A 16192-nucleotide genomic window follows, 5' to 3' on the forward strand; every position below is an offset into this window, starting at 1 on the left:
ACGATGACGAGAAGTTGAGTAGTAATAGTTCAGCTTTGCGCTGGCGGCGTGATTTCAAAACTTACGGGTTTGAAACGGGGATTTCAACAGAACGCCTTGCTTTAAGTAAGTAGTTAAGCTCTGTGTAATGTTCTGAAGCAAACCACAACGCATCCCCTCGTAACAGTCGTAGATGGGGAACCCTGTAGCGGCTGCCGCCAGTCTTTCGACCGTGACCTGAAACAAGAGCGACAGGATCGATCGGAAATGACTACAGAAGCGGATGGGCCTCGTGGATATTTTTATATTCACATTTATTTATAAATATACCAGTCACGGCATAGCGAAAGTTAGACTTTACAAGTTAAACGTCTAGATTTTGAGATTAAAAAGGTTTCACCTTTAAGTTTAAAAAGAATATTTTATTCCATAAGGCCATAAAACTGTAATTGCAAACTTCTGTAATTACACATTACAAAACAACTATTAAAATATTTCGTTACGAAATTGTACTATTTCCATCAAACAGAACGCATTGGAATTTTGAAGCAGAATGCTTAAAGTAGGCTACATATACTGTTAGAATGAGCCACAGGTTGTGAAAGTGGTAGGAATATAATAATGTATGCGACATCCCGTTTTGAATTCAGCTAAAATGAGTTTTGATTTGTTTTGTTCTTAAATACGAAATGCACTGTCCACAAAAGTGTTAACGGAATGCACCCTGGGTTTCGCTAAGAACTATGCACCCCTCTGGTCTTCTACACTTATAAGTTAATGGCCATTGTTATTCTAAATTTGGTTCGTTATTCCAGTCACGCCTAAAAAATGGTGCTGTATACAGTGGTCGCGGGACGCATGCCAAATATAAGACGCGGTTGATGTCATTTTGCAACATCATTGTTTTATTCGATTTATTATGAACCCTTGTCTCTGCAGGTCTGAAGGTGTAACTGAAGATGGATCGGTTAAAAAGCCTTCTGGTTGTAGCCATGCTATCTTTTATGGGTAATCTATGTAACCACTTGTTTGTGACTTCAGAACTTCAGACTTCCGTTTCAGCATTCATCGGATTGTACGTGCGCGTGTGTGTGCAGGTGGTAGTGTGCGTGGGTAGCCATACGCTGTTGCAGTTTTAGGGTGAATCGTATTATATGCAACAGAGACAATCTTTTCAACTACAAGGATAAATTCAGCGGGTGTGTTAAGAAGGAGGAATGTTGATATCGTATTCCTCCCATCCCTACAGTGACTCTTAATGTAATTGTATGGATCCTGCTCCAGTTGTATTAGGTGAGTAGCAAATTTGGTTAATGTACAAAAAGTGAAACATTGTCCTTAGGCAAAGGTATGAAGTGAATAATTCATAATTATTAATAATTATTGATTAATAAATACTTAGTAAATTATAAATATACCTTATACTGATTTTAATATATCAAATATTGACTTTTTGGACCAATGTACTACATTGCTTGTCATGTACATTGGGTGCTCTATACAACATGTATTTTTCAATACAGTGCACTCCGCTTATGAGAAACATATCTGCCCAGGATGAGTTGACTCCTGTTGGGACTTGATTCTTGAAAACAGAACTACAAAGTAATGGATAGAATGGGTGCTTTAAGTAATCTTGTTTAATTGAGAAAAGTCTTTTGCTAAATTTGTCAAACATGGTACAACATGTATGTGACTGTATGGCTTTTGTTAAACACTTCTTAAAATAATTAAAATATAATGTAAACATACAAAATACATGTAAATTAAATCAAAAGGAACTAATGATATGACTCCTGTTTGTCACCTCTAAGCACTTCAGTGGTTATTGCCACAGTGTAGGCTCCAGTGTTTTGGTGCAGTTACTGTCCAGTGTGACAAATGGTGCCTCAGCTGTGGCCGCTCCGCCGGTTCTCATTAGCTTTCCTGTCTCCTTTGGAAGACTGGTATGCCCGATCTGTGGCATGCATCTCGTTAGCTGGTCTTCAGAAGACTATGGTAAGAGTCAAGAGGGTAGCATTAATGTTAACCGGCCCCAAACCAACAGCTAAACAGCTTTATTTCTTAAAATATTTTATAGGGTAGGCTTTATGATGTTAATTAATACAAGGTTAAATTAAGTAAGTTAAAGTAAGTAATAAGTTAAAAATTTGTAGCCTATTATGCACCATTGCACAATAGTTTAAAAACTGCTGTGTCTCCAAGAAGTATAATTTTCCACATTGTAAATGTGCCCAAAATATGTCTAAGCTGATTGTTTGATTCTTACATCCACAAAACAGCATATAGGAATAACTCCATCTTAGTGTTTTTATCTCTGTATGCAGATGGTTTGTGGTTCTTGACGGTTCTATCAGAAATTGTTATAAAAGGAGAAACCTCTCTAAATATAAAGGAAATGAGAAAGGCATGGAAAGATAACAAAATGTGTTTATATAAATTGAATTCTTACGTGTGATATGCATACACTCTCTCTAGGGTCTCTGCACCTCAAAGACTGCCCCAAGCAGCCTTTCGTTCCCATATTCCTTGTGGTCACTGGAGTGTGCACCGCCATCTCCCTGCTGGTGACCTTCCTGAGGGAGAGACTGAAGGAGGGGGCCCTCAGCATGCTGTGCGTGACTTTCAAATTCCTGCTTGGCCTCTTCAATGTCTGCTGGTTTATCACTGGTAAGAGTTGAGGACAAGTAGTGGGAAAGGGAGGGAGGGGAGAAAGGAGGGGCTAATTGGACAAGGAGAGCAAAGGTTAAGAGGAGGGGTGACAAAGTGCAGGGGGGGGGGGGTGCTGACAAAATGTGAGAGAGAACATGGTATACAGAGAGCTGAGGAGTTATGAGGAATAAACCTGTGGTAGACTCAGGAAGGGTGAATTGGGCAAACTGGAAGAAGCGTGTGTGTGTATGTTGGGGGGTGTTACTGAAGAATGGTTAATGAAGGAAGATTGAGAAGAAAGAACATCAGAGGCTGAGGAGAAGCAGGAGAGAATGATGGGTGCCACCGAAGGGAGAGACAGCTGAGGAGGAGTGAAACAGCTGTCTGAAAACAAGGCCAGGTGTCAGGCTTTTGATTAAATCAAGTCATTAGTAAAATAAATGACTAAATAATGGAAAAGATGATCATCTTACATGGCGAGACCAGGTGAATTATATGGACACCAAGACAATTATGTCAGTTGTTATCGTATTATATACCCCTTTATATTATCATGATGTTATCTTAATGTCATGTTTGTGTTCATTTTGTAGGTAGTGTATGGGTGTACTCCATATACCCTCCCAACTATGAATCTCTGGGCAGCAGTGTATCTGTTTGCTTTCTGGTTTATTAACTTTTGCTACATCTGTATAAGTTTGGTTTTTGCTTGTGGGGGCCTCTTTGTCCTCTGTACCTGCCTAACACTTGTATTCAGAAAAGAATTCAGGTCAGACACAAGGTCATATGGTACCTATACTGATGCATAGAGTGTATGCATTTGTCTTAATGATGAGCATGATTTGTGTGATATATTACCCCGCCAACACAGATTTCTGGTGTTATGCGGGAACTGTGGTTGGGAAAAATTAAAATCTATGAAATGTTGTGGTGTGATTATTTCACCTTGGATTATTTTAGTATCAGGGCAAACAGACAAAAATATACACAAACTCTTTAACAAACCTAAACTGCGATTTTAGTTTTTTGTGCATATTTTATATTTTTCTGATGGTCGTCATTAGTGTGAAATTTGTTCCCCTACAGCGCAGAGCATGGTCTTAAGCAGTTGGGGGACGGACGAATCTGTCGCTTGTATACGGCAATTTACGGTAAGGAAACAACCTTACCCAGTCAGTCTTCAGGAAATATTCATTTTCGTTGATATTTCATATTCGTTGGTAGTGTACGTAACACGAGTGAACTCTTCTGTATCAAAGCACCAAAAGTTTCACTGTCAAGGAAGATCATTTCCCTTTGATCAAAGAGCGTTGGTATCAGACTCGTTCATTATATGTTGAGTTGAATAAAATGAAACGCGCGCACTAAGCGTAAACGCACTATCAGCCAATGGTTTCGCCAGATAGCTGTGCATTGCCGGTCTGCAGACAACGAATCAACACGCCCGTTGCAATGTGCTGGGGGTGATGGTCGGGAACTGGACTCGCTTGAGTTAATACCGAATACGCAAGACGAAAGAAAAAGAGCAACGCGAAGAATATTCTCTGCACCCTTTGGACTAAAATGGCAGGTCAGTAAATCGTAGGCTACTGTGACTAGAAGATTCGTGTTATATAAAAATTACAGCAATATATGTAGCGGACTGCTCTGTCAGTGGCTCCACACATTCGCTAATCTTTTGTACATATTTAGAATGGATGAGAATAAAATATTCATTGATATCATGAAGTTGAAGTTTTGAAGTTAAGTTGCTCTTTGTAGAGAGAGTTCATATTTATCGATTGTTTGGTATAAATTTCATATTTCAAACACACCATTTGTATTTTAAAATATTTTGAATATTTTTATTGCCTAATCATAGAGCATTTGCCTCCAAAACGTGAGGCTTCCAGGCGAGACTCGTAATTACGGTTTTCACTGTAAAACCAATTGAATAACAAACTCAAAAGAATTTCACAGCAAAAGGGAAACATACTCACAGCAATTCGCACCCTTTGAATAACTGAACTGCCAATATATTGAACACGCTTGTAATTGTGCACATGTACAGCATTACGTTTGCACGTGACCTCCTGTAGACGCTGCCTTGGTGAAAGAACTCGTTAAGAAGTGCCTGCAGGCTCGGGACCAAGCGTATTGCCCCTACAGCAACTTCCCCGTAGGAGCTGCGATATTAACGACAGGGGGCGATATAATCACAGGTAGGACCCCGCAGATGGGTCCCAACACAAAAGGAGAATCCCACTAATCGCCGAATGTGTGTTATCTTGCCAGCGGCTATCCGCAAAAAAATCAAAAAGTATGATATGTGCGTGCATGCTTGTGTCACAGGCTGTAATGTGGAAAACGCATCCTACGGACTGACAGTGTGTGCAGAGCGGACAGCCGTGCAGAGGGCTGTAGCAGAGGGGCACCGACACTTCAGCGCCATCGCTGTCACGTGGTGAGCAGCTACGTGTAACGGCATGGCCATTAAACAACAGAGGAAATGACAGCACCGCTGATCGATGCGCAGATGCTATAAGCAAAATATGGTTGAAACAATGTATTTCCTCGGTAATGACGACCGTCACCTCATTGCACAACTCATGCAAAAGCTAGTGCGGTAAATATGTTTGTAGTGTTCTGTTTGTTCTTACACTTGGAGTGGGATCACTCTTAAGAGAACACCATGAATTTCTCATCTTCTCCGCGTATTCTCACCGCTGTGTCTGTGTTTCACAGTGACATTAAAGACAGTTTTGTTGGACCTTGTGGAGCCTGTCGACAGGTATTGATGGAAGTGAGTACACCATAGATTTCCTAACACAAAGATTTCCTTTGAGCAAATATCTGAGCTGTACCTGTGTGGTATGATTTTTTTTACTATTTTAAAGCAAGTATTTTTATTTACATTATTAAAAAGTGTTATAACTTTGTTATTAAGGAACTATGTTCACAGAGGCTTTGTTGACCAAAACACACATGTATTCATACAATGTTGTGGCATACAAAAAAAGAAACTAGGCCAAACAAATCTTAACCATCTTATGATGAAGTGCATATAGTACAGAATTAGTTTTCACCAAGGAGGGAATTGACCAATCAATGTTAACATATAAAAAGTGCTGCATAGTAGGCCCGTTACAACATTGTAATAGATGATAATGTCTGTTAAGTGCCATTTGAACTGTAAACTAAATTTGAAGGTCTTCCTCCCTCCTGCTAGTTTGGATCAGACTGGGATATCTACCTGACCAAGCCAGATGGTTCGTACAAGAAGATTAGTCTCCAGGACCTGCTACCCCTGGCCTTCTCGCCTGCCCACCTTGAGAAGATTTAAAGACCAGATGCTCATGTGATTTCAGAAAAGCATATAAAAAGACAATCCTTCCCAGCACCCTTTCTCACTTGAGATATCCCACTAAAGTCCAGCAATACCTCAGTAGGTTGAAGCAGCATAAGCTTTTTGGACACACATCCCCTCATGGTTTCTCGTGCACTTATAAAAGATACACCAGTAAAAAGAACCACAAATGAGAGAAGATCAAAATACTTAGTTAGGTTGTAGATTAAATATAAATGTGTGAAAAACCAGTGGCCTGCAGGTGACCCAATAGGTCAGGTTTACCTCAAGGGAATAATTTGATCATTGTGTTATTGAATGTTATGTGTATGTTTTTGTTGCCCCTGTGATATGGATGTATTTATCTTACCATGATGAACTTGAAACTCAATACAGATAGTGACAGCTAAATATGTGTTGATAGTCACTATCAACCAGTTTTAATAACTTGCTTTCCATCTGTAATCCAACACAATTTTATCTGTGTCAGATAAATGTCTTTGAGTTGTTTTGTGACAAAATGTCCTTGTTTGTTGTTCAGAATAGGATTGCACTAGCAGTTGACCTAATTTGAGGTTTAAAAGTCAAATTTTCATAGCTGTTCTTCTACAAATAAACAGATTTGGAAATGACAATAACTGTTTTGAATGTGGGCAGTGAATAGCCTGGCTCGAACTGTCGCGTACGTGCGCTCCGTCAATTGTCAAGATGTGGCATTTGCTATTTTTGCGTACGTGACGACTCGGCTATTACGGTAATGGCGTCATGTGATTCGTGGAAAAGACCTGGGGTTCCGGTGTGATGACAGTAGTAGCTGTTTCCGGAAACATGGAGGCTGTTGTGAGTGAAGTCGTGGCTCCAGAGGATCTTTTGGTAAGCACTTTGCGTTGAGGTTTTTTTATGTTGTTGTTGTTCTGCGATAGAGAGACTTATGAATTCCAGATGAGGTAATATGATCAGTTAAAGCTCCGAGAAGGTAACATCTGAAGAGGGGAAAAAGCCGTAAGGATACAGTATGGACTGGTCAAAGCTAGCTATGCCAGCTGGCTAGTCAGTTTACGTAGATAGGTACAAACTGTCACTCGATTGAAACGTGAAGAAATAGCAAGGTACGTGGCGACAGGGACTTATACAGGCCTTTATGGCGTTATCTTTCCCTTCGCTTTAGATTACTACAAGTCGGCTTTAGACAAGGGCTAGGTACCTGTTTGAAACGTTTGACGTGTAAACAAAAAGGCGTCGGTCGGGAGCTGCTGCTGCGCAGATATTGTGAACTTTTCGTCATCTGGATGGACTGTTAATAGTGGACGAGTATATCACCGCACGCTGCTGAGTAATATAACTATCGTTTGCTAAACTGTAGTAATCTTGAACTCCGTCATTGCCTGCTCTGAACATGTGTTCATGACCAGCAGTTTAAAGCCAGAGCTGCGTAGTCTGACAAACTAAATGCCAGAAAACGCTGGGCAGTTGGACGGCGTTACCGCTACAGATGGCTAACTAGCTGGAGAGCTTTGTAATTCTCTCTGGAATTGGCGAACCAGCTAATGCACGATTAGTGTTACATACTGGAATATTCTGTGTTCACTGGACGTGACGGGTGATTATGTTGCACGTTAGTGGAAAGTGGATTTTATCACTGTACTATCCCTTTCCATTTTTTAACAAATAGACTTAAAATTAACTTGCATTCAGTTAAATATTGATTGTTTATCCATTTAATTTAACCATTCGGTCCTCGGTCTTTCAGAAATTTGAGAAGAAGTATAACGCGGAGATGGTTAAGGGGAGCGTTTCCAAGGAGACAAAGTTCGAGTACGCTTGGTGCCTGATCCGGAGCAAGTACTCGGATGATATCAAGAAAGGCGTGGTGCTGCTGGAAGGTGAGCGCGCCATGACCTCTTACGACGAGACAGAGACCTACCAAAGAAGTGTGCAACATTCATAGTCAGTGAAACAAATCATCATTAGGAGAGACGTCACTGGTTTATGATACATACACAGTTTAGTCAGTTAGAATGTGTTTATTTTAATGTCAAAGTGAAAATATATTCTGTTTGATAGTGACTTTAGATTGTAATATCAAGTAGTTACATTAAAAAAGTTCCCAAATAGCAGTAACATTGAAAACATAGCTTTTCCTGTGTGTGGTGTTGCATTTGTGGTACATACATACATACATGTGGTGCTCATTTATGGCTTTGATTTTCTCTGTGATATTTCCCTCTTAACTGAATTAATTTTGCAGATCTTGCACAGAAGGGAACAAAAGATGACCAGAGAGACTACTTGTTCTACCTTTCTGTGGCAAACTACAGACTAAAGGTGATGTATATGGCTTTGTGACTCAGACTCCCAGCATGCAGCACTCTCACAAGCAGCAAGTGAGATGTTGCTTCTGTTGCTCATTAAAACAAGTCATACCCACATACATATATATTATCCTGAGCACCTACCTGTACGCTTAGTATCCTGGAGCTTAAGGATGTAGTAAAGTATAAATTGTAATTAGTGTAAAGTAACAACGAAAATAAGGTTGATCACTGTTTGCAGTAGAGTGGATCAGTCAAGAAGGTGCCCAGTCAAAGAGTGGCTTTTGATAGTGAAAAACTGAATCGCTTTTGTTTTAATGTGTGCACGTGCTCCACCCTGCTGCAGCTGTATCTGTCACATGACACCTTGCACGTGCGTTTATGGCTCTGTTATGCAAACTTTATTTCCGCTGACGGAAACTCTCTGCTCTGGCCGCCGCTGCCCCAGGATTATGAGAAAGGCCTGAAGTACATCCGCACTCTGCTGAGGAACGAGCCCGGCAACTCGCAGGCCCTGGAGCTGGAGAAGCTCATCGACAAGGCACTGAAGAAAGGTGAGCGTGGGGGGTGTTGGGGGGACTTATTGGGACGCAACAGCTGTCCCGCAGATCAAAGGCTTGAGTGAGTGGGTAGGGTTAGTCAAAGTGTGGTGATTGATAGCCAGAGCTGCATTGTGAAGGCACAGGCAGGTAGCTGCAGGCTGTGGAAGAGGGGCGTGGTGTGGTTATTAATGGGTGCAGTTGCATTGTGGATCTCTCTGAGGGAGTGGCTGTGGGTGGGCGTGGCTGTATTGGGGTGGGAGTGGGTCAGACCAGGGGTTGCAGAACAATTCCCAGCAGACCCATTCATATTATCTGTGTCTTTAGGCGGTGAAATGATTCAGGAAACAAACAAAAATTGGTTGCAAGTCGATCAGTACGTCCTAACCGTATTCATTCTTTTTTTTTTCCCTGCCCAGATGGCTTGGTTGGCATGGCGATCGTCGGGGGAATCGGCCTGGGTGTGGCTGGATTGGCAGGTCTCATCGGTTTGGCTGTGGCTAAGTCCAAATCCTAATAAGGAGCGGGGAGGACTCCAGCTTTGTTAACCCCTCCCTCCAACAGAAGACCGTCACGCCTCCCTGAAACTTTGTTCCATTTGCAGATTCCGGGCTGGACCAGGGCCAGTTCATACAAGACCAGCTCAACACAGTTAGAATCCATTCAATAATCAGCTCTTTTCAAGCAAGGCATACCCCGCATACACACCCACATTATAATAGTCAGAGGTTGACAAAGAAAAAGGGACTTGTATTTAGACTAAGCTTCCTACATCCAAGTGGCCTTTGTTTTGAAGTTTGGTGCAGGGATAGGGCGATTACTATCCAGCCTTTTTTCCTGTTTCCATGAAAGTTACACTCATTTCAGATCTCTTGGTGCATTTGCTGCCACCTGGTTTTACATCCTTTTTTCAGTTAACCACGTTGTTCAAACGCTTATGGATGTAAAAAAATAAAAAAAATCCAGTCATCTTGATCCCCCGTCATGTTTGAAGCTCATAAAAAAGCTCACCTGTGTCACATGCTCAGCTTGGTAATTTTATGGGTTACTGAAATGACAGTTAAGATTAGATTAATTAAAGTTGAGCTCTGTGCCAGTTGTGTCTTTTTAAAATTGTGTCTCAATGTTAAATCGAGGTGGCCAGTTTAACATTGCTCCTACACTTTACAAACAAGGTCTTGCATGTTGAGCAGCATCTCTAAACACGAGCAGTCTGTGTAGGGCAGGCCCTGGTCTAGTCTCTCTCTAACTCTTTAAGGTCTGGGTGGAGGCGCAAACAAGACACCCACTGAGCACTAACTCCAACACTATTGGCGTGTTGTATTAACGGGAACAGATGCTCAAAACTGATCTTGCAATAGAACCCCCATAGTCCAACTCCTCAAGCCCAACATGCTCTGTATAAGATCTCCTGATTTGAAAGGGCTGCATGATGTTGAATCCATGTCTAAACAATACTCAGTTTTTCACAGGAAAGCAATTACACCTTAATTCATCTAATACCTCCCTCCCCTCCCCATTCAGCCCAGGTATTTTGCACTAACAGACTGATCTCTCTAGGTTCTAATTAATAGGAGGGGCCATTATTTTTGATTTGTGATTAGTTTCAATTAATCAAATTCACATGATAAAAGCTATCCAAGATAACATGGCTATCTGTGATGTGACATTAGGTTTTGCCCACCTGAAGACAAATGTTTGAGGTGAAAATTGTTATTTATTCAAGAGTATTCTTGGTCTTTAAGTCTTGAGCAGCTTAAGTATATCAGAAGCTGATTGACACCTGAAGCAATAGGCATTTCAAGTTGTGATCCTATTTGTGGCTCCAGTTATTTAATTAAATGAGAAGATTGCGAACCTCTGTTGGATAACCTTGTGTTGAACTATTAGTCTTCCCTCTAAAAATTTCTTCTAAAGTAGTAATTGTTTGCAGAGGGACTTTATTAGAGGCTATGGGCTAATACATACCTGTCAGCTGAAGCGGATAGGGTATTTTTGGTGTTACATATACTTATAGCTTACTGGAATGGACCGTGAATATTTAAGTGATGGGTGTGCTGTTATGTTAGCATAGCATGCACTGTCTTTTTCTATATTTGAATGTGTACTATGGCAACTAGCTGCTGAGTAAAACAGTATAACTGCTGCACATTAACTTTATAACCGAAGCATTTGAGTTTATTCGCAAAAGATGGTAGCAGAAATGTTTGGGTAACATTAACTCTGATGAACAAGGGACACATTTATTTCCTTCAGAATTTAGAAATTTGTTTGTATGTGGACATTTCCTGTGGTCCATGAGGCGGCATTGTTGGAGACGGAAAATTCCTCAAAAATTGTCTGTCTGCATCTAGTTGTCATTGTCCTAGCTTTTTTGAGAGGCGTTTGTCAGTAGCATTGTGGACAGAACTTTCATCGTGTCTGTGCTGTGATGAGGGAAATTGTTACAAAGGCTTGTGACTTGTCACTGTAGCCCATAGAGGGCGTCCAATGTAGAGGCTTTCCCTGGGCAAGGGGAGACCGATCACGAGAGAGTCACATGACTGTGATGGGGGGAAGGGCATGGTGCAGTCTCAGATGCCTTTTGACGTGGTTACCTTGTCTTTGGTTAATAGCATGTCTTTCCCTATTATTGGCACATTAGGCTTGGTTTCAAAATGGTGTCAGCAACTACTGTAGCTCTATTAACCAGCTGTCGCTGGAAGTGGAAATGGCAGTGGCATCTTTTTTTTATTTGTGGTCTGTGAACTGTAGATTTGGGCCTTCTGAAAATGAAGGACAGAAACATTTTTTTCATTTATGGTGGTTTGCCATCATTCAAGCTTTGGAAGCCAACATTGAAGAGCTGTAGAGGCAGGTGGTGGAGACACGTGGACGTGTTTGAGGGACCGTGGAGATGTTAGACCCAGTCATGGTTGGGAGAGGGTTTGTGCAGACATTTGGTCATACCCCTACGTACCCTCACCGCCCCCACAAAGTAGTGAAAGAATCCACTTGTTAGTCTCCTGGGTATAATGTTGGATGACCGACTCAATTTACTCTTTCCCATTTTGAAACTTTGTTGTTTTCTGTTAGTTTATGATTGTCCTTCAAACATTATACACTATTAGCTTTTCAGTTTGGTTTCTGATACAGAACAGAGAAAAACTGAAATTCTTTTGATTTTTGGAATATCAGTGCATAGACATCAGTTGACAATTATACCGCATTCTTAAATGAATAGCATTTTTTCATCTTGTGTAAATGAATACTAGCAGATACAAAATGGAGTTGTACGATTTCTGCAAGCCAAGAGGACAAAGTATGCTGCCAAATAAGTTTTTGTTTGAAGATTCTTTAATTTCTTTGATTTGTTTGGTTGTAAATAAACATTTTATTGCACTAAATACATTTGCTTGGTGCTTTCTGTTTTATCTCAGTGGATTTTGAAGGATACAGATGGAACCAGTTAGTGTTACAGACACTCTTGCTTCTGTCTTTTTTGTTTGTTGCTGTGTACAAATTAATCCTGCAGATACCACAAGCTACTGACCGTTGCCGGCTTTCTGCTTGTGTGAAGACGAGCATTAGATGCAAATGATAATGTGAGGATGAACAGGCTATACACACACGCATATATAAATGTACACAATTTTGACGCATCACATAGATAAATGCCGTGTAAATAATCTTGTGTGGGATGCCATTCAAGTGTTTTATAAAATAGCTGAGAATACTGTATACCGAGTATCCTATGAGCATATAGAAAATAAGGTTGTGAGCCACGATTTACTATGGATGCTAGCCAAAATGCAGCGACTTGTTCGGGCTGCGATTCAGCTGTCTGCTGCGGCTTCAGACTACGTAAAGTACAAGTTGCAACCCAGGTCCCAACTGGCACAGACTCTGGAAGTGATGACTCGGGCATTATTCAGTGCAGACTTAAAATACAGAAGCAGAAGTTGCATTCACGGACAGAGCTGACCTGCTGTGTCGCTATGGAAATATGATTCCTTATCCGGACCTGGCAAGCAGTGGTCTGTCTCCCCTGTGCAGAACTGGACAATATATAAAGTACAATAGAACAAACAGGGATCATGCATTAGAGTGCTTTCAATATCACTGTAGCTGTGGATTACAACAACATCTGGATCCACACAAAAGGTCTCCAATATTGCTTAAAGACGACAGTTATGACAAATAGAATTTAAGCACATATGGATAAAATTAACCTATTAAGTCGTGTTGATCAAAAGAAAACAAATCAAACAAGGCAAATTTATTGTCAGTAACAAATGTGTTTAATAAAACATTCTTAGGATGTGGTTATGGCAACAGGAGTTCTCAGATATAGATTCCCAAAAAGCAGTTTCCCATAATATCTACTCTCAACTCTTCTGACTATGTGAAGAATAATAACCACGGTTATAAGAAATAAAGGTGTTCTTGGTAAGGGGCCTGCCATCAACGACCAATAAACAGTAGGCTATCCATTAATGAAAAGAAAACACAAACAGGGGAAGAGATGAAAAGAAAACACATACACACAGGCATAGAGCGGATTGCTATCAAAAGTTGGCAGCAGAGAGGCATGACTGGGCATTGGAATGTCTTTATTTCCTAAAGAAGACACAAACACAGGCAAAGCTAAGGTAAATAGCTTGTGTGATACCATCGGAATGTTTTGATATTTTTGATTTTCCGGCCTAACCATATTACTCTTCAGTGGTCAGTTTGCCAGGATTTGTGGCAAAAATGCAAATGCCTTGCAATAACATTTATCTGTCTTATTTTTAAATCCCTGTTCCTATAAATCCTTTTAAATACTAATTTTCACTGTGAGAACTTTATCTTTCTTTAATATTCCTTGCATTCCCCAATCATTATTTGGCATTTTTTTCTGTAATCATTGAGGTTTCAAACTTAAGACTGCTATGTGAAAACTACATTACAAGGCCCTTTCCCTCACTGATTGATTGCAAGAGGTTGTTCACTGGTAAGTTAAAGGCAACATGAAATGAATACTCACACACACAGCGTGTCTCACAAACTTTTATTTATAACTTGTATTTTATTTATGAGAAGCTGAAATCTAATCAACCAAGTATTTCACAAATCACATTTGATATCAAAAGTTAAAGATCTGTGCCGTTTTATGTGTCACCGAAGTAGCTCAACACTCCTGACTGAGAGGGTAGGTCACTCAGGGCTCCCTTGTCTCATGACTTTCTTGGCACCCTGACTTGCCGGGAGCCTGCAAGTTGCTCTGATGTTGTCAGTGGAACGGCATTTATCGTCCACTTGGTGCCCACTTTACTGAGGCACATTGTGGCACTTCTAGCGTGGAAACTCCTTGTTAGCTTGTGTGTTAGTGCATTGGAGGAATGCGTTCACACACTGCAAAACCACACCTGCCACTGTGACCTAACCCAAGCTGCTCATAAAGATGATTGGTCTGTTTGTCTGCGAATGCTCTCTTTGTGCTTTCCATTTCAAACAACTTGGGGGCCTCAAGCTTGGTCAGCAATCCCCTATATGTAAGTCTGAATTTCCCTTGAGATCCAGTTGTCTGCAATGGAATGCCCACCATGTACTGGAGCTTCTATCAATAGAGAGTTTCTTATTGACTGTTGCAAAAGTACTTTGTCCTGGGTTGGCATAAGGAGAGGGTTGGAAAATTGTATTGCTCTGGCACAGTGTTCCCATTGTAGGGATTGTCCCTTTGTGTTTGTGGGGAGGAGTGGAGCCATGTGCAATCGATTTAAGACATTTGTCCTCTACAGATCTGGCATCAAGTGTTTGAAGGTCAGGTTCAAGGTCAGATCTTGACTGTTGTTTCCAGTTTGCCTTTGATTAGTCATGCATGCCTGTGTGTGTGTGCATGGATATGCTTTTTCCAGACTTTTTTTTCTCATTTTTCACTTCCTTTAAGGCTCCATCCCAGAGCAAACCCCAGGGAATCCCACTGTGTTGGTCAGTATTTTCCTTAGTCACTCTCACTAAAGCAAAGACACTGTAAGTACCAAACTGAGAGAAATCTGAACGTCTGTGGTGTTTCTGACAGGGGAGGATAGGTAACATCTCTTAATCCTCCTCAAGTGAAGACCCTCTTTGTCTTCTGTCTTGGGGGTGGGGGGTGGACTGTTGTCATTTCCTGTAACATTGTGCTAAATTGGTGTGTGGTTAGTCATTCCACAGAAGGGTGCAAAGGGCAATTCTTTTTGCAATTTTCAATTCCATAACTTTCACTAATAAATTCCTGCAAGTGTTTCTTTCACAGCTCTTCATCTGTGCAGCTGCTGAAACCGTAATGTTGTATAAATCCTTCAGTGAATTACTTCATCAACAAGAAATTGGTGAAAATGTATCATTCCTCTTGACATCCAAAGGTACGCACATAAAATAGGGCATTGCAGCCTTGACTTCTTCCACGACAGAGCACAAAGCGTATTAAATTCCTATAGATCTTAATGAGAAATACCTGGAAAGAGAGTGAGAAGTCATGCGGGTTTCCACTGAAAACAGACATGTGAAAACGCGTGTGTTGCGCTGTAAAAGAGGGTACAGCATAAAACACTAACGAGGCAAACCACACAGCACAAACCAGGAGGTCCAAATAGGGCAGTAAAAACTGCCTGTCGATAAGAACTGCCTGCCATAAAGCTGGGTTTTTACGACCGACCAGAACGCCTCGCTGCTCTCTATTTCTCTGCCAGGTAAATAATCAGGGTTCAGGTAGAGCTACAGACCACGATGGACAGGAGTAAAAACTTTCTTTATCGTGGTGTCAATGCGGTTGTTTATTTTCAAAGTTCTTCGTCGTGTCGCGTAGGTAGCGTATGATATTCGTACGTAGCGTATGATATTCGGCTGAGTGCGATCGAGCACACCAAGCTAAAAGATAAGGAAGCCTTGGGACTTGCGTTAATTACTGTCGCACCTAGTACATGACATATTTTTGGATGGAAAATTGTGCAATTTAACTAAGCGTCTGGATGTCACGGCACGAAAAAAACAGACAAACTTTCTGCTGAGTTGTGTGTCTGGTTTGAACTCGACATGGCAATGGATTAGCAGTAAACGTTGTTTATTTTTTTATTTTTAAAAACGTTGCCGGGGGAACGCGACCCTCATCAACAAGGCCTTGAAACCGTCCTAAATTCCGCACCTGATTTCCTCCCCAGCAATAGAAGCAGATTGCTGAGGTCCCCTGTGCCCATGACTGATTTCAATACCCTCCTCCTGACCCACAAGCCCATTTCAACCGACTGAGCTTTTGACCCCTTCCACTCCTATAGATCTTCCCTTATCTGTCAACTAATTACAATTACTGATCTTCCCAACCATTTACTCCTGACACGTTTTGCAGAGAGAAAACCTTTCCAACTTATTCTGGGTGCTTTGGG

The 16192-nt window shown here is 41.1% G+C and overlaps 2 protein-coding genes across 2 annotated transcripts; both read left to right on the top strand.

Moving 5' to 3' along the window:
* Nucleotides 1-4107: 4107 nt before the first annotated feature.
* Nucleotides 4108-6084, top strand: zgc:103586. Its single transcript, XM_036549024.1, has 5 exons — nt 4108-4201; nt 4710-4832; nt 4963-5074; nt 5356-5413; nt 5840-6084. The coding sequence occupies exons 1-5, from the start codon at nt 4195-4197 to the stop codon at nt 5951-5953; spliced, it is 414 nt and encodes a 137-aa protein (XP_036404917.1). The 5' UTR covers nt 4108-4194; the 3' UTR covers nt 5954-6084.
* Nucleotides 6085-6765: 681 nt separating this feature from the next.
* On the top strand, nt 6766-9782 carry fis1 (fission, mitochondrial 1). Its single transcript, XM_036548631.1, has 5 exons — nt 6766-6829; nt 7707-7839; nt 8205-8281; nt 8717-8822; nt 9227-9782. The coding sequence occupies exons 1-5, from the start codon at nt 6785-6787 to the stop codon at nt 9322-9324; spliced, it is 459 nt and encodes a 152-aa protein (XP_036404524.1). The 5' UTR covers nt 6766-6784; the 3' UTR covers nt 9325-9782.
* The last annotated feature ends 6410 nt before the right edge of the window (nt 9783-16192 follow it).

The sequence above is a fragment of the Megalops cyprinoides genome, chromosome 16, assembly GCF_013368585.1.
Source record: "Megalops cyprinoides isolate fMegCyp1 chromosome 16, fMegCyp1.pri, whole genome shotgun sequence".
NCBI classification, from domain to species: Eukaryota; Metazoa; Chordata; class Actinopteri; order Elopiformes; family Megalopidae; genus Megalops; species Megalops cyprinoides.

Excerpts from the sequence above, each read along its gene's own strand:
- zgc:103586 (XM_036549024.1), top strand. Across the intron at positions 4,833-4,962 it reads AGGGGGCGATATAATCACAG|GCTGTAATGTGGAAAACGCA; the intron begins GTAGGACCCCGC and ends CTTGTGTCACAG. Across the intron at positions 5,414-5,839 it reads GTCGACAGGTATTGATGGAA|TTTGGATCAGACTGGGATAT; the intron begins GTGAGTACACCA and ends CCCTCCTGCTAG.
- fis1 (XM_036548631.1), top strand. The coding sequence starts at position 6,785 with ATGGAGGCTGTTGTGAGTGAAGTCGTGGCTCCAGAGGATCTTTTG. Across the intron at positions 8,282-8,716 it reads TGGCAAACTACAGACTAAAG|GATTATGAGAAAGGCCTGAA; the intron begins GTGATGTATATG and ends CCGCTGCCCCAG. Across the intron at positions 8,823-9,226 it reads CGACAAGGCACTGAAGAAAG|ATGGCTTGGTTGGCATGGCG; the intron begins GTGAGCGTGGGG and ends TTCCCTGCCCAG.